The sequence below is a fragment of the Perna viridis genome, chromosome 8 (genome assembly GCF_037379345.1).
Source record: "Perna viridis isolate PV_CMFRI_1.1 ecotype Kerala chromosome 8, ASM3737934v1, whole genome shotgun sequence".
Taxonomy (NCBI): Eukaryota; Metazoa; Mollusca; class Bivalvia; order Mytilida; family Mytilidae; genus Perna; species Perna viridis.
The window spans coordinates 48,668,892-48,688,289 of NC_142452.1; the positions used below are offsets into that span (position 1 = coordinate 48,668,892).

General features: G+C 35.0%; 1 protein-coding gene across 2 annotated transcripts; it reads left to right on the forward strand.

Moving 5' to 3' along the window:
- Window positions 1–14,783: 14,783 nt before the first annotated feature.
- LOC148610812 (uncharacterized) lies at window positions 14,784–19,227 on the forward strand. 2 transcript variants are annotated; one of them, XM_088596185.1, is made up of 7 exons: window positions 14,784–14,877; window positions 15,561–15,687; window positions 16,150–16,202; window positions 16,796–16,913; window positions 17,335–17,390; window positions 17,596–17,860; window positions 18,090–19,227. In XM_088596185.1, the coding sequence occupies exons 2-7, from the start codon at window positions 15,564–15,566 to the stop codon at window positions 18,221–18,223; spliced, it is 750 nt and encodes a 249-aa protein (XP_088452311.1). In that variant the 5' UTR covers window positions 14,784–14,877; window positions 15,561–15,563; the 3' UTR covers window positions 18,224–19,227. The 2 variants fall into 2 exon arrangements, with proteins under 2 accessions (XP_088452311.1, XP_088452312.1); XM_088596186.1 differs by lacking the exon at window positions 14,784–14,877 and adding an exon at window positions 15,126–15,319.
- Window positions 19,228–19,398: the final 171 nt, after the last annotated feature.

Below are 19,398 nucleotides of genomic sequence, written 5' to 3' on the forward strand. Positions count from 1 at the left end.
TGCGGTTTAAGTTTTGGTATATATGAACTTCGTTCAATTGAAAATAATTAAGTGTTGAAGTTTTTCAAAGTTGATATGACTTCAGTTAGTTGTTGGTCTGTATTTTGAACATAATGAACTGTTAAAGTTAGTTCCTCAAGTTTCGATATTTTTTAATTGAATTTTTTTTTAAGTTCAGATGTTTTTTGTGAATAAACATGTTCTGCATTCTGAAGTGTGTTAGTGTAAGCCTAAATATTACGATACATAAAACTGTACTTGGAACGATATCGTTATCATTACGTATAAAAATAACTTGCATAGTCTTTTCCATATAGTACAAAATCGTTCAAATTATGGTAGATGGGCATCCAGAGCTGCAGCTTTAAACCTGTTACTCCAGCTGCATGCAACCTTAATTCTACCTTTTCATGCAGTTCGTTGTCTGACTTTGGTATACGCAACATCTAACAAAGAAAAACAGCAATAAAAGTGCTGTTCCTTTGCTTTAGATTCGTCCAAACTATATCCCTTCTTTTTATTATATTGACTTAATACGGGTACAAAACGTAGAGCATATAGAATGTACTATGATCAAAAGGAAAATACTCAACAGCTGCATATTCCTGGACAAAAAAAATCATAACATTTATAGTCTTGTCACTACCGTGCATGAAATCATTACTACCATACAGCATCGTCATTACCGTATACATTTGTCACTTCGCTGGCCGGGTGATTCCTCCTCGTAGGATTAATCTAGGGCTGTAACTTAGTACACGATGTATGGTAGTACGGGACAGTTCATCTAGGTGTTATAATGTAGGATAGAGGATCAAATTAATGATGCATGTCACAACAAATCAATATTATACAACGTCTCAGAATGTGACTAGCCCTAGATTAATCCTACGAGGAGGAATCACCCGGCCAGCGAAAGCTATATTTTTTATATAGCCTAGCTGGCCGAGTGGTCTAGGGCGCTTGACTTAATGCAGGCGGTGTTGCCATAGATGTCACAGCGGTACGAGTTCGAGTCCCGTGGAGGGAACGACAAAAATTTGCTTCGCAAATTTGACAGTTCTAACATCGTTGGGAATTTTTCAGACCCTTCTATAAGTTTACGTTATCTTCCCTGTATCAATTTGATCCGATGGAGCAGTGTAGAGAATAGAGTCGTCACATTCTGAGACGTTGTGTATATATATATATATAAACGTCCAATTATGATTAACATCACCAGAAGATGGTAAAATTTACATAATACTTCGGATAACTGATATCCTTCTCCAGCATAAAACTCACAAAGTTCAAGATCAAAACAGATTCAGAAGCTGAATCACGTACGCTGTGGGTGATTTTATCTTTATTAAAGGCACACATAAGCAAATCGTAAGGGCTCTGACTCTGAAAATGATCAAAACTGAACATCATATATCAAATTTAGAAACAAATTTACATCAAGGAATTATTCCTAAAGGCCTAACACTTAATGCTTCCCCCCTTACCACTGGAGAAAAATCCAATAGATTTCATTACAGATGGAATAATATTCTTTTTAATGGTTCTTTGAGTCTGATGGATTTATTATATCAAGAAGCTAAGTATCAACTAGCCAATTTCAACATATCTCATCAAAATTTACTGAAAAATGCTCGTTCTTTTGTATCTGCTCTTGAACTTTGTAATATTCAGAGACGATTAGTCGAAATCCGAGCTATTCAATCCAAGAAATTAAGAAGTAAACAACTTCACAAATTCACACGAGACGGCGTAAACACCTCGAACAATACAGAAGCACATATTATTTTGTCACAGGACAAAACTACGCCTAAAAAGTCTCGTAAACGCAGATTTAAAAGAAAATCCAACTTGAAACGAATTTCCACCATGACAAGTGTCAACCTTTCATCTTTTGCTCTATATGAAACTGAAACCAGGATTTTATCTAAAGGTTTGAATTTCTGACCTACCCCTAACAATATAGATGAAGTTCAACTTGAAGATGCCCTAGTAAAATTTGCAAGATCCCTCAGGCTCAAAGAGAATTTTGCTAACAAACATGAAGACCAGGATATGGACCCTGACAGTTCGCTCTCCAACCATGAAGTAAGTGATATATACACTCGAAAATTCAAAAAGAAAAAATCCATGGGCGCTTAAATCGAACAAATGTAGCACGCTATAAAAGGTCATTGACAAAATAAAAGCAGTTGTTAAACACTTATCCAACAATTACATCTCATCTTCCTTCAACATTACGCCCGATGAGATAAAAGCAATACAGTCGTTGAAAAACCGTGACGATATGTTATAAAACCAGCAGACAAAGGCAGTGCCATAGTAGTTATGGATAAAAATAACTACATCTCAGAAGCAATGCGTCAACTTTCGGATGAAAGATTTTATAAAAAGCTACCCAGCGACCCTACTAAATCTTTTAGTGAAAAAATCACTTCAGAACTGAACAAAATGTGCAAGGACGGCAGCATTACCGAAGAACAGCTCGAATACTTAAAACCAGAGGATCCAAGACCCGGACGTTTTTACATTCTGCCTAAAATTCATAAAAAAGATATCCTTGGACGGCCCATAGTTTCTGCTAATAGTCACCCAACCGAAAACAATTCTGAATTTATTGATTACCATCTCCGACCCCTTGTTCAAAAGCTCCCGTCATATTTAAAAGACACCATGTACTATCTGAAGAAAATGGAATCAATGAATCCTTTACCTCCCGAAACACTTCTGGTCTCCCTTGATGTCACTTCACTCTATACTAATATTCCACACGATGACGGTATAGAAGCCTGCAGAGAAGCTTGGGAATCACGAGATATTTTGGACCCCCCTACTGACTGCCTAGTAAATTTACTCACTTTAGTTTTGAAGTGTAACAACTTCACTTTCAACGACGAACGCTACCTCCAAATCAATGCTACAACTATGGGAACGAAAATGGCTCCTTCGTATGCTAACATCTTCATGGGTAAATTTGAAAATCAAATAATTTCAACATCTTTATCGAAACCCTTCTCATGGTTTCGATTCATCGATGACGTTGACATGAAATGGACTGAGTCGAAACAAAATTTAGACAATTTTATCACACATGCCAACAATGTTCATCCATCAATCAAATTTACCCATGAAATTTCTGACATTAAAATCACATTTTTGATACTACTACGTTTGTAAAAGACGGGGAAATGTCCATAGATCTTCACAGCAAACCTACTGATAGTCACCAATACTTATCTCCCAATAGCTGTCATCCAAAACATTGTACTAAAAGCATACCATACAGCCAGGCACTTCGAATTCGGTGTATTTGCTCATCTGACGATACCACCAACAAACGTCTAGTTGAACTCCGTGGTCATTTGTTATCGCGTGGCTATAAATCAACAGATATAGATCGGGGATTTGAACGTGCTAACAACATCAGCCGTAAAGATCTCCTCGAGTACAAACCTAAGAAAAAGATCAAATGGGTTCCTTTTGTGCTTACATACCATCCAGCCTTTGGGAAACTCTCGCAGTTACTGCATTCAAATTGGAAAGACATTCAAAAACATCCTAAGCTCTCCAAGCTCTTTCCTGGGGCCCCGGTCCTGGCATTCCGTAGACCTAGGAGCCTATGAGATGCCCTAGTAAGAACAGAGATTTCATCTCAGCCCAAGCAAAATACAACGGGCCAGTGTCGACCATGTGGAAATAAAAGATATAAGACCTGTACCCAGATATCGCACACCAATACGTTTAAAAGCTACTGCACTGGAAAGGAATTTGCCATTTTTTGCGACGTGACTTGCAAAACCGAAAATACCATATACCTTCTCCAGTGCCTATGTGGTATGCAGTACGTTGGCGAAACATAACAACCTTTCAGCAGGCGTAAGAATGGTCATCACAGTGACTATAAATGCAAACCAGACCTCCCTCTAAGTCGCCATCTTAGATCCGCCGGTCACACCCAGGAGGATCTCCACAACAATATTGTTACCATCATAGAACATAATAAAAACTTGACAAAATGTAAAAGAGTAACATAATAAAACTTGACAAAATGTAAAAGAGTATCTCGGGAAAGCTTTTGGATGAAGAAATTACAAACAACTTCTCCAGATGGAATAAACGAGAAAAAAATACTTCATTCTAGGTCTTGGTCTAAGAATAGTACAGCACTACATGATATACATCAACACGCCGTACTACGATATTTGGACTTTTTTAAATTGTTTTCCACAGTTAATTTTTACTTTTTATTTTGATAAAAAGACCCCCTTTGTTATTTTTATTCAGGCCCCTTACCATTTGCTTATGTGTGCCTTTAATAAAGGTACAATCACCCACTGCGTACGTGATTCAGCTACTGAATCTGTTTTGATCTTGAACTTTGTGAGTTTTATGCTCGTAAAGTTTTGTGAGTTTTATGGTCATAAAGTTATACGAGTTTTATGCTGAAGAAGGATATCAGTTATCCGAAATAATATGTAAATTTTACCATCTTCTAGTGATGTTAAACATATTTAGACGTTTATTTAATTTATTGTTATGTTTTGCATCGTTTTTAACGATCCATCACCCCGTAAGAGTGATTGTTGATTTTTATAAGACCTATAGCATATATGGCAAGCCAAAGTGGACAAAAATGCCTATTTATAAATATTAATAATTGAATTATTAATATTTATAAATCCAAGACAATTATAAATATTTATAATTCATTTATAATATTTATAAATATTTATAAATAGGTATTTTTGTCCACTTTGGATTGAATTATAAATATTTATAATTGATTTATCAATATTTATAATTGCCATATTTATTAATATTTATAAATATTAATAAATGATTTATAAATATTTATAATTGAATTATAAATATTAATAAATGATTTATAAATATTTATATTGAATTATAAATATTTATAAATGAATTGTAAATATTTATAATTATTTATAAATATTAATAAATAGGCACTTTTGTCCACTTTGGCTTGCCATATATATCGAGTGCTGACAATGTTGATGAGCTATATAGTCAATATTGTAACGAGCCACTGTGTCTGAATCGCAGACTGAGTAATATTACATTAAGTTCAATGTTAACCGATCTTTTCCTTTGAATGTAATCTTCCCATTCTCATACAAGCAAAAACACACGTAGAACACATAGAGGTACATTTGGATATCGTATGAAGCTAGAATTGACGGTTTACGGCATCGATCAGCAGCATAAGGTGGTGTAGTGATATATAATTATACAAATTATATGTGAATGCAAAGCACTGAAATTACGAGTGCAAGAAGTCGCTAACAACATTAGCTCCTTAAAAACTTATTTTCAAGTTTCTCCTTACAATAGCCATTTTTTTCGAAAGAGAAAGAGTAACGGTCAATTGTATTTAACGTCGGTGAACACATATACGCATATAAGTCAACAATTAAATAAGCTCTGTAGAGCAAGATTTACGACCGGCTTCACGCATTGTCGCTAGGCTTGTGGAAGAGGAAAGCCCAAATTTTCACGCTGGAAAAGCGGTTAAGCCCTGGGCTAGGGTTCGGGCCACCTTCGCACGTGGGACTTGAACTCACAGTGGTGTCAATCTCGTGATAATATGTCCATCGCCGTAACACCCCGGCCACCCTGCCGGAAATCGAAGTTATAAAATGAGAACAAAAGCAACTGCGTTTCTGTGTTATATACAACAGAATAAATGTACACTACAACCAGAAAAAAAACAATTAAAAAAATAACCTATTAGATGCAATATGACTGGTCCCGCAGGCGGAGCAGAACATGATTACCCTTCCGGAGCACCTGATGTAACTCCCTGTTATTTATGGAGTTAAAATTGCTAGTACTTCGGTTTTTGTGCTGTCTTGTTTTTCTATCTTCAGTTTTTATGTATAATCTATTTTATTCAGTTCGCTACATTGTGTATGTATATTGCCTTTTTTTCCTGTTTCCGTGCTGAACCAATATACTTGGATTTTGACGTATTTGACATTCCATTAAGGAATTCAATATTTTTGTCCATTTATATTATACAAAGAGTAATCAAGGGAACCAAGGTTATAGCAGTAATCAAAAGAATGTAATCCTGGGACAACGACCAGACATGGAAAACAGACATAAACAACAAAGAACATAAAGGAACTAAAATCATACATACAAAGTAACAAAAGCAAATGAGCAACTCGGACTCCACTAAAAACTGGGAGCATGGTGTTACATGGTAGATTGGCATGGTCATCAAGTTCCTTACGAGTTATTCATCTTTGTACATTGTCGTTACGCAATCCGTAATTATATATGTCCGGAATTGTTTTCTGTTAGTTTTTGTGTTGTGAGTAAAATATTACAGTAACTAGAAAAAGTCTCTATCAAATATTTGCCTATTTCCCCGATCAAAGGCAGGAGTGAGCGACCTCCCTACATGGTGGAGAACCTTAATAAAGAGGAAAATTCATAGACAGATTTAGTGCTACTGTTTGAATTTCCGAGGTAAACTTTATTTGATTTTTCAAAGTTCTGTTGAAGGAGGCATCCACATGGCGCCTCGTTTTGGACCACCATGAGCAAATTGCATAAATTTAAGGACCAAGTCGATAAATTGATCCGTTAGTTCAGCCCAATCGAAAGCCTGTATTAATTACTGACAGTAAAGGTTTTAGTTTCAAGTCACAAGTACCTGTTAATCCAGAAACATTTACAGAATTTGTAAATTTGCCGTCGGCCACATCAGAGAACTGTTTGAAGTACTTGAAAAATAATTTAGACACGTTGATACAAAGTCATAGCCAAATTTGTTTATTTGTTTGGATCGGAACGTGCGATCTCACGACCAAAACTGGTGAATTTATAGACGTTACTACTCACAACACATCATCGGCTTACAACCTCGTTGACAATCTCAAGAAAATTTTCCATTTTATTAAAACATTTGGAACATCTGTCAAGTTGGTATTTTTACATATTCCTGTCTATTCAATCTATGAGCATAATAAAGTGAAAGGTCGAGACTGGGACAGTTATCAGGCTAAAGATGTCATTTTGCGTAAACATATAAACATTGTAAATCTTTACATCGATGAAATCAATAGAATACTTAGTGTCAGATATGGACCAAGTTTTACGGGAGATTTACGGAAATCAAAGAAAAAGAGCTATAGTTCTCGGGTAAAATACTCGTATGATTTTACTGGATATTCTGATGGTGTACACCCGAAGCCGGAGCTTGCCAAATTGTGGCTGACAAGACTTTGTAAGCTTGTTCACGATTTTTGCTACTGAGGTTGATTAAATATTGGGGGTAATAATAGAATTTCCTCGCAAGTTAGTTACATGCTTTGTTAAAAATTACAAATGAGGGAAATAATAGAATTCCCCACATATTAATTAAAATATTGTTTGATGTGTTCATTTATTTGTTGAAATGTTGGTTGAATCATTTCAGGGGAAAGAATAGTCTTTCCTTTGAAACTATCACAGACACGTATATGAGTTTATATTCTGAGTCCCTAGAGTCGGATGAGATTTTGAGTAACATTTATAGAGGAAAACTGTTTCCAGTATACCCGTACTTCCACTCCGTATCCGTCGTCGAGTTTCAATGACAAATACTTAGATGTTCAAACACCCGAAACTCCTGATCCTTCGAATTTTGACCTATGTGGTGACATAAATCAGCAACTATTAACAGCTAAGAAAAGTATCCAAGTCAGTCGTCAAAATATTAGAAAAATTTTATTTGCTTCGCCTGAAACTTCAAAAGTTCAAGGTCAATATTCTCAACACCAGTCTACATCAAAAGTCACCATGAATTTTGGAACTGAAAAGCTAGGGGTATGCCGAAAATTTGCGGGGTATCCAAAAGATAGTGGTTCAAAATTTCTTCGAGAATTTGACTCTTTTTGTAATCTTCATGATATCGATGTTGACGGTAGAAAGCAATTGGCTTCATTTCATTTACATCTAGAGGGCCCCGCTTTGGCATGGTTTAATGGTTTGAGCCCAGACTTAACATGGCGCACAATACGTAAATTATTTATTGACAAATATGTTCGAATTGGTTGGGAACATCCGTCTGTCGTCATTGAGAGTGAAACATTTTACAACATGGAATTGGTCCCTAGTCAAGAAATTGAGGACTACTGTCAAGTCCAAGAAAAAGATCAACTTCTCGGGAAACCAGAACATGAGGTAATGTTCAGATTTTTTAATGGTCTCCCTGACAAACTTGCATTTTATGTACGGTCTTGCCAACCAAAAGATCTGTATAGTGCTTTGTCATATGCAAAACAAGGTGAGGCAAACAAGTACAGGGTCCACAGCCAGTGTTCCGCAGTAACACCGAGGAAGAATGACATATCTGACTCTAGGTCTCAGTCTGATGATATTTCCGCAATGAAATCGGAAATATCTCATTTGACAAAGTTGGTAGAAAATTTGACAACAAACAAAGCCCACCCACCCTCAAATTTCGAAACAAGTAGCACTCGATGTTACAATTGTAATGGGGTTGGTCATATGAAAAGGTTATGTAAGTGGAATGGGTCTGGAAGTTCGTCACCGGACATTGAATGTCAATTATGTCAACAGAATGGACATTGTGCAATACAATGCATAAAGTTTCAAAGTCAATCTGCTAATGTTCAAGACAGGAATCAACCACGAGTTGTCTGTTAAATTTGCTCTAAACCAAATCACAGTGCCGCAGAATGCTACACATATATTCGAATGGGAAACTCGAATTCCCTGAGGGACACCAGGCGCGACCCCTCCGAAAGGTAAAAGGTGCCAGAGATAGGGAACAGGCCCCTTTTCGTTACGGAAAGGTAGTAAATAATGTTGATACTTTTAGTGATGATACAAGTGACGATATTTGCACTGATGAAAGTGACATCTACGCCAATATTAATACACGTGTTGATAACTTTGTATACTTGCCAGTTAGGATTCAGTCATTGAAAATTGCCGCCCATGTTGATTGTGGTAGTTCGATCAATTTAATGTCTTTAGCTTTGTACAAAGAAGTCCCATCACACTGCAAATCATCGATCGATAGTTTCAATAGTGGAAGTGTCAAGTTAGCTAATAACCAAACTATACATGTCAATGGAACGGCTACTTTGAACATGCATATACAAGGGGAGAAATGTACGATTGAAGTCTACATATTGAATGACACGTCCCATCCATTAATGCTAGGCACTTCTTATTTAAAGGAAAACAAAGTAGTAGTAGACTTTGGTGCTTTAAAAGTTGTTCAAAATCAGGCTAATGTAAGGTGTGCAAAGCGATTTACTGTGGATCCAAATAGTGAGATTATTGTCTGGGGAAAATTACCCCAAAACATTACATTTGGACATCAAAGTCTGTGTGAAAGTCACTCAAAAATTGTGGCAAAAGGTCTTATTTGTAGTAAAGCTGTAGTCACGGTTGCACAAAACAGAAGAGTGCCTATTAAATTGTTTAATTTAGGGACCACACCAATTGTTATTCCAAAGGGCAAGCTTATTGCCAAATTTACCCAGTTAAATGACGACTTTAGCGTGCGTCGGGTAAAGTTCGAAGATAATATTCCTGTTGTACAAAATGTCAACTTTGTACCAAGTAAAACGTCTGATAAAAATAGTGACATTGATGAGGAATTTTTGAGTAATTTTGAAAACGATCACCTTGGTACGGAGCAGAAATCTTCTTTAGACGGACTATTATGTGAAAACAGAGACATATTCGTGACAAATGATAACCCATCGCTTGGTTCAACGGAAGTTGTTGAACACCATATTGTTTTGAAACCGGACTTTCGTCCTTTGCATCAAAAACCCTATCGGTTGACGCCACATAAAAAGGAGGTGTTACGGCATCACCTTGATGAACTCCTCGAACAAGGAGTTATTTCAGAGTTAAACGCGAACGAGGTCGCGCCTATCACTAGTCAAGTGGTTTTAGTCACAAAACGGAAGAAACATCCATCGGATCAACCGTTAGACAGGGCGTCTAGTTTGAGACATTTTCGTTTTTGCGTCGATTTCCGTTATCTAAATTCTCAAACGGAAACTTTCAAGTACTTTATTCCCGATTTACAGGAATTGACGGAATCTTTTACGGAAAGAGTTCCAAATTACATATCCTCGATAGACATGAGTAGTGGATTTTTCCAGATGAAATTATCTCCAGAAAGTTCAAAATATACGTCGTTTAACACTTGCTTCGGCACATACAAATTTGAGCGGGTTCCTATGGGGTTGCATACGGCCCCGAATTCCTTTCAACTTTTAATGAACAAAGTTTTACGCAATTTGACATTTCGCTCGTGTCTATGTTATCTTGACGATGTATTGATATGTTCGGAGACATTTGAACAGCATTTATCAGATATTCAGGAAGTATTTAATCGCTTTCGGCAAGCTGAACTGAAACTTAATCCACAAAAATGTACGTTCGCGAAAGCGTCAGTCATATTTCTTGGTCATCATATTTCGAAAGACGGTATCCGACCCCCACCTGACCGCGTGAAAGCTTTAAGTGAATTTCCAACTCCAAAGAACGTGAAACAGCTTCGTCGCACTTTAGGCATGTTTAACTGGTTTTGGAAGTATATAGCGAATTATAGTGCGAAGGTCGAACCTCTTACTAAGTTACTAAGGAAGAATGTCAAGTTTCAGTGGACATTTGATCAAGAAAATGCGTTCAGGGAACTAAAAATATCACTTTTAAATTCTGAAATTCTTTCATTTCCGAGGTTTGATCTCCCTTTCTATTTAGGTTACAGACCACCAATTCAACCAAAGAGCATTTGGAACGTACGCAAAAATAGTCCTACGCAGAAATTACCCCTGTTCCTCATAGTGCTGTGAAAAAAGTTCTCATCTCATTTAAAATTTAAACAGTTTCTGAAAGAAAAAACATTTCTGTACATTTTATAGGTGCAATTTGCTTCTTGTGATGTGAAGCCTAATCTCCATAATGATTTTTAAATATACCCCTATCTTGTGAAAACACTGGGATTTCCCATGCTATTTATAGACCCTTCACTTCCGGTGACCAGTACTGCACTGCAAGTCTGCTAACCCCACATGCCATTCTGAGGATTGTGAGCTGACATATGTAGAATCATGCTGATATATAGTCCTCTGCAGGTTAAAGTTAAGGTAAAGTCCAGAGAAGCCATTGAATATTGTGAAATTAGCATAGAAGCCTATGGAAAGTGGAATTAGTGGCTTTTAGCCTGAAGATGAAGCCATGGCAAAATGAAAAGTTTCTTGAAATAGCTTTAAACTACTTGAAGATCTTGTTAACTTTGCCATGAGAGGAATACACTACAAAAATCCTTCAAAATATGCATTTTTTTAAGTTATAGGTCCAAATTATGGAAAATTGGTCTTTTTGGCCGATTTTTATGTCCTATCTTGTAAAAAGTGTAGAAAATTTAGTAAAAATATCAAATATTAAACTTTGAGGGCTATATTTACCTAAATATGGTGGTAATAAGCACTTGAAATCAAGTTTTGTGTAGATTTGAGCAAAAATTAGGTTAGAAATGAGGAAAAATTCACTTTCATTACTGCAGTTAAGGCCATATCAGCATTCCCCTATGGCAACATGGAAAATCCATTATTGAGTACTTTTTTTGCTTTAGGTGCCCTTTACTGGTCATGTTTTAATGTGAAAACACTGTATTTACAAATTTAAAGCCAAATATATCACCTTTTGTGAAAATTTAAAGATTTAGGATTTTTGACATGTGATCAAGAAAAAGGGGGAGGCATGTCAGAAATAAATTTTTAAAAATAGACCAATTTCTCAGAAAATGATTACTTTTAAAACTATTTCTTCATTAATATTGTTAAAAAACAAGTTGTGATAGATATTTTTTATTTGAAAAGTCAGAAAAAGTTCTTTGCAAATATTTAATGCATTTAAGTATGGTAGAATATTGTCACTTTTTTGCTCGCACAACTTGGTTACCCTATATTTAAAAATCAAATATTTAAAAAAGTGCTTGTCACATTTCACTGAAACTTTGCAAATGCATTCAGTATGTGTGTAGGAAGATACCTGTATAGTTATTTATTTTTTCTAAGACAAAAAGTGACTCTTTAGGTTACAGACCACCAATTCAACCAATGAGCATTTGGAACGTACGCAAAAATAGTCCTACGCAGAAATTACCCCTGTTCCTCATAGTGCTGTGAAAAAAGTTCTCATCTCATTTAAAATTTAAACAGTTTCTGAAAGAAAAAACATTTCTGTACATTTTATAGGTGCAATTTGCTTCTTGTGATGTGAAGCCTAATCTCCATAATGATTTTTAAATATACCCTTATCTTGTGAAAACACTGGGATTTCCCATGCTATTTATAGACCCTTCACTTCCGGTGACCAGTACTGCACTGCAAGTCTGCTAACCCCACATGCCATTCTGAGGATTGTGAGCTGACATATGTAGAATCATGCTGATATATAGTCCTCTGCATGTTAAAGTTAAGGTAAAGTCCAGAGAAGCCATTGAATATTGTGAAATTAGCATAGAAGCCTATGGAAAGTGGAATTAGTGGTTTTTAGCCTGAATGAGATTCAATATCCGGACAATGATTATCTCCGATACTAGTGTGCAAAGTTTCAAATATCGTATAAACAGTTGAACAAATCAAGGACTTAATATCATTTATTAGTTAAATTAGTTTTTTACAATCCCAGTACAAAATAAGGATTAATTAAACTCAAATTGGCGACGATTCTTAATTTCTTAGACTGAAACAATATTGTTTATTCGCGTATAATTAGTGTGCAACACATATTTTTCCATTAACAATTTCAATTATCAATTACAAACCGGGTTCTTTTCGTCAAGGAAATTTTCCTATCCAATTACCACACCACATCTTCCTAAGTACACCGGTAGGGTAAGCGTCCTCTGCTTTTCTAGAAACACCCACCGAGTTGCTCATAAAACGTCAAGTCCGGGGTAGACCATGCAACACATGTAAGTCAGATTAATATCTAGTAATTCGAAAAAAATGACTAAGATAATCGCTTATCCCATTAGTAGTCCATGCTCACGAATTTCTTAACGGAGTCTAGGATGCTTATTTAATTTTGTTTCTTTTTACGTGTAAATTATGTTATGTCATGGCCTTATTTGTACGTGTAATTTTGGTTATGTCATGGCCTTATTTGTACGTGTATTTAGACTTTATCCTTGGATTACATTCTTTTGATTTTCGCTCGAATCTTGGTTCCCTTGATTACTATTTTACCGTAAATATCACATTCTATTCCTCATTAGCATGATTCTTAAGTATGCCGGTAGCTAATGTCAATTTATTTCTCGGAAGTTATCGGCGAAAATGAGAATGAATAATATCCATGTTGTGGACATTTTACAGAATTTTCAGGACATATTATCACACATCTTCCAGGTTCCACTTCATTACCATGACATGCACATCTATATATGTATAGTAAGTACACAAGAATTCTTTTGTTCTTTTTCAATCATATTTAAATACTGTGATCGGAGTTCGTTGTCAACAGTAATAATATAGTGTAACTAACTGGCTGATTCTTTATTGGTCTTGATATTGATTCGAGGTTGGCGGTCCTTTAGGCCGAGGGTCAATACTACTAACCAAGAACCAATACGGGGTCATTGCTGAATCAGGCAGTTCATAACGCTATTATCATATATAAATAATACCGGACAGTCCATACATTTGTCTTGTTTTCATTTCATTTCATCTATTTCTTGATTAGTTTTCAAATAAATTATGATCATATTTGAGCCGCATTGTATCACAATACGTAAATTTCAAAAGAATAAATACATGTATATACACATCTATTTCACATATCTAATGCATTTTATTTGTGGATATCAAATGAAATTGTACCAGAAAAGTACATTTTAGTGGTAATAATTAGTTAAGACATATTTCAACAGAAACAAAAAATTACGAAAATGACAGCTAATGCAGCTCTAATTGATGAACGAGAAACACGAAGTCGATACGACTTTTCGTATAGGATGACCGAAAATTAGAAAAGTTATAAACCGGGTAGATTTTCATATATTTATACAGACTAGGGCAACATGACCGATATTTGTCATTCCGATTTAAGCATATTAGGGCTGATTTTTACATATTTTTTTTATAATTGCATTTAAAGAATGGGAAAAAAATGGCTGAGTTACCGATTTGTCAAATGCAGGCCAAATGTTTAAATGGTCCACTTTTAATTAAGTGATATCGCAGTTTCTACCATGAGGTTCCTGGATAAAACTCACCCTTTTTAGAGTTTTGTCGATAATGGCGTTAAATTCGGACAAAAATGAGCAAATGTGGTCTGGAACACCTTTTTTTCTAACCCATTTTCAAGATGTCTGGATCCATCCCTGTATACCTATTTTAAATCGTGAAAAAGGAAGAATCCAGAGGAGGATAACCTTTTAAAAATGATCACCAGATCAACCATTATTTTTTATCAACGATGCATAATACACTTTATACTGAAAAAATCTAGTAGTAGATTCTAATGAATATTGTTGCATCTTGCTTCAATAAACATATATTTATTTATTGTTGGTGTTTAACTGCTGATTTATAATAATGAATGCACATCATAAAAAAATGCGTTATAATTTTCGATTTATGACTAACGTTTAAAAACCTAGCCACTACGTTACGCTGTAAGCGGAGAACCGGAAACGTTGGTCTGGCGTTTGTGTCGTGCAAATCGTGCCGAACGTCACTTGACAACGTCTTCATAGAATCTCTGATCGTCGTCGAGTAAAGACGCTTTTTACAGAGCTCTTACCAATTAGAACTTTTTAATTGTTTATCGGCAAGTTCGGTGCATATTAAGAGTAATAACGTGGTAAGTTATTTATTCTTCAAGCTTAAGGGAGGGACTTACACAAAAATGTTAAACATGATTAAAATTCATATTTAACAATCTATTCTATACTTCAGACCCAGAAATTACTTTCGTCAAAATTCATTTTTATTCGAATTTCAGGAAAAAACGCCGAATGTTCTGAAATGTTGACAAAACAGAAAAAAAGGCATATCAAATCTATAATTTTCGATATTTATGACTAACGTTTAAAAATCTAATCACTGCAATACGCTGTAAACGGAGAACCGGAAATGTTGGTCTGGCGTTTGTGTCGTGCAAATCGTACCGAACGTCACTTGACAACGTCTTCATAGGATCTCTGATCGGCTTCGTGTAGAGACGCATTTTACACAACCATTACAAATTAGAACTTTTTTATTGTTTAACGACAAATTCGGTGCTTATTAAGAGTAATAACGTGGTAAGTTATTTATTCTTTAAGCTTAAGGCAGGGACGTACAAATATAAGGGAAACATGACTAAAACAGTGGCGGATTCAGAAAGGGGGTGCAAGGAGTTGGCACTCCCTCTTCTTGGAAAATTATGTGTAAAATTGACAAAAACTGACAAATAATGTTCAGAAATGTTGACAAACAGAAAATCACAGACGGTACAACCAAATGAGCAATGCGTCTATATTTTGGAATCTTTTTACCTTTCAGAATATGGGTGCTAAGAAAGTTGGTGTTGTTGCAGCTGAGACTGTGGCGCCCCCTGCTGGAGATGGTTTTACCCCTGTTGAAGACATAAACCTACCAAAACAAAGGAAGATAAGCAAAGAGCAACTTGGTAATAAAATTTCGTTAAATTGGGATATACAATGTACATGTAATATTTAAAAAAAATACTCTTGTATGTTATGCAAGATATGAACATGACCTACGAAAGTCGACATGCATATCTGAATTGTTAATGGCAAATTTAGGACCTTAACTTTTAGTAATGGTGGCGTTTACCGATATTTTCAATACATGCAACTGTAAAGGTGCGAATTAAAAAATCAAGGTAACGTATTTAAACCTGTGAAATCAAGCTTTTCGTAAAGGTGCGTTCCCTGGGCCTATATGAATTAACTCTTGTGTATTAACATATTTGACAATAGGGGATCCCGGTGTTTATCATTAATAACTGACCCCGCCAATTCATACCGAAATCATTCTTTGCAGTTATATAGAAATGAAACAGTGTTATTACTCAGTAAAGGATATTTCCATATCGAAGTTTGACTTGTATTTCGTTGCGTATTTGTAGAGGAATTCTTCAGAATCAAAGTTGGACAAGACAGTGCTGCCATCTCGTGGGTGGTAGGTATTATTATTATGGGCAACGTAAAACAATACTAACAGGAATGCCAAATAAAAGAGTTATTATTTCATTGAAATGCACTGAAAATCAACATTTCAAGGGAAGATGACTATCAAAAACCTCATTCTATAAAAAATTTCAGAGCAAATGCAGCGATGAAGAGATAAATATTGGACTTTTTAAGTAGAGGAAAGCATCCTTGAGTGATATTTTATTGTCAGATTGGTTGGGTCATGACAGGCACGTTTCTGATTTTCCCATTTTTTTTTACAAAAACTTACACTTAATAACCACCCCAACTTTGAGGAATCCGCAAATTGACTATCATCTGTAAAATGTTGGCATTTGGTACCTTTTTTTGTTGTTAGTTAACTTGAAAATAAGTCAGTCATTGGGGGGTTGGGGAGGAAGGATCACAGGAAACCAAGGTATAATATTATATGGCGTAAGCGATACATACAGTAATTCATTACCATTTTTTACTTCTTTTTTAAAGATATTTTGTTATTTTTTGGTTTATGTGTAACATTTGCTTCAAGTTGATAAAACCGTAAATGTTAACACGCTACTAAAGAATTTTAACTTTTTGAAGGTCAGTGAAGAAGCCATTAACCCACGTAGTAACATCGATATCAGAACTGTAGAAGAACAAGCTATTGAGGATGGTACTGATGTTATCGCCATTACATCATACGACGACGAATCATCCGGTATGTACTTTCTGAATAAGATAGAGCAGTGGGGAATCTAGAAATTCTTGAAAGGAACGGGCTAAGTATCCTTATAGTGGACCCGCTCCAGTGATTTCTCATACGTCCAGTAATCAATCAAAATTTTTCGAGCATTCCCTGGTTAATTCACCCATAAAGTATTTGGTTTTCTGCTTGACAATACTCATTAGGTCATAAAGATTATTTGCAAAATTATGCTCAAAGCAAAACAAAGATATCTAAGTCATATCAATGGTACTTTCCAAGCCATTTATACTCCCCTACACAAATCTAATTGATAAAACAACATGTATATGAAAGAAATAGTAATAACAACGGACACATGTACGATCTATGGACACATGTACGATCTATCGACTTGTCTTAAGACAATTGAAATAGTATGTACCTTATTTTTCAGAACATTACGAAGAGTTTGAGGACAACGGATTTTTATTTTCTGAAGAAATGCTAAAGGTAACCTTTAATTCAGACAGTAAAAGGAAGATGAATGATACAATTCGAGTTCTAGTTTCAAAAACCCTTTTACATGTATCACTTTCCTTCAGTAAGTCTAAAGTACACTTGAAGGCAGAAATGGAAAAGAATGTTGATTTTGTTAACACATGATTTATGTTTCACAACTTTCATGAAGAAAATTTGAAATTACTTTATTACATAGGGACTGAGCAAAAAAGAGAGAAAGAAAATTGAAAAGCTTGAAAAAACGAGACAAAAAGATTTGAAAAAGTTGAAGAAACTACAAGAAAAACGTGAAGAAAAATACAAAAAGATGCAAGTGGAACAGCACCAATCGGAAATAGAAGAAATATGGAAACAATGGCATGATGAGGTTATAGGGGACGTGAAAAAGGCAAGAAAAGAGAAGAAAAGGAAAGAAAAAGAAATTAAAAAGGAGATGAAGAAAAGAGCTAACCAAGAGAAAAGTAAGTTTTTACGGTATTTCAATAATGCTACAGACTGTCTGACAAGTTATTTTCTGACTTGAAGACATTCTTATAGGAGTAGATATGACAATAAAATGTGTTTAACCTAACTGGAAAGCTTAAATCAATGTTTAATCGGAACGAACTCAAGCTACCCTATGGCAATATGTTTTCAATAATCATTTGAAATTATCAAATATAAGTAATCAGTATTTTTATTTGTTTTTAGAGGAGAAAATAAATCAGAGGAAACAAACAGGAGAAGACGGCTCATGCGACACGACAGGAAAGAGGATAGAAATTCGTTACATCGGATGCAGAGGACTCTTGAGTTGCTTCCCTTGCTTTGGTCGGGGCCAGTAAACTTTTTCATATTTGAAAAAAAATACAGGAGCATGCTTCATATGCATACCTATTATTTTTGGTTAATCATAAATAGATATTTTAGGATGTCTTTGTTTGTTATGTTGTGTATTATGTTTGTTTGTTTTTATTTATTGTAACAGAGTATGACTTATGTTGGTGTTTTTTTCTGTTATATATCTTTAAATTGTTGTTTTTGGTTTGTTTTGTCCTTGTTTACTTCCATTATCTTACATTTATTTTTACCGTGTTATTATTTGTGAATAGTTTTTTTTATACATTTTCCGTCATTCCAAATAAGGCACTACATGTACATTTGTCCAAGTCTATGTCTTTCTTCTATATAATGTGAAACCTGTCCAAACTGAACCTCTTGAAGACTAAAGAATATTTTCTGTTGAAGCAGTTCGTTATATCCATGTTTATAATATACTAGCATTTTAACTTAGATTTTTAAAAAGTTTGATTCAGACAGTTTCTGATCCTAATTTCAAAGTTCCGTTTAGACAGGTTTTGGTTTTAATTTCTGTGTTTGATTAAGGCAGGTTTTGGTCTTAATTTTAATTAGTGTTTTGGTTTATACAGGTTTGGGTTTTTATTTTGGCATTTGGTTTATACAGGTTTTGGTTTCAACTACAGTGATTGCATTAGACAGGGTTTCATTTCAATTTCAGTTTTGGTTCAGACAAGGTTTGGTTTAAATTAATGTGATTGGTTTGGACAGGTTTTACTGTACTGCAAAAGAATTCAGGAGTACTGTAAACAAATGATTTTCTCTGTTGCTTATTTCTGTCAAGTGAACATATGCAAGTATCAATTTTCACGATTAAAAAAATGATAAGCGTTTTACAGTGTTAAAAATCATTTTTTTCATATAGAATTTGATTTAGAAGTATTCTCATTTTGTATAGATATCAATTCTCACAATATCAGTTTTAATAATAGCTACCAATCATCATTTCTACTGTATGAACTATTCAAAATAAAATATGACACAATACCTATTACTGTTACCAATTACTGTGTTTGTTGCCTACTCATTTCCATACAACTGCATAGCACGAATTCAGAAAAAAAAATATGCAAATGCTTTTTGATCTTTTTTGCACAACTAAGCTGGTTTTCCCATGTCTTCAATCAGTAATGACCAATACGACATAGATGATCTGAATTAG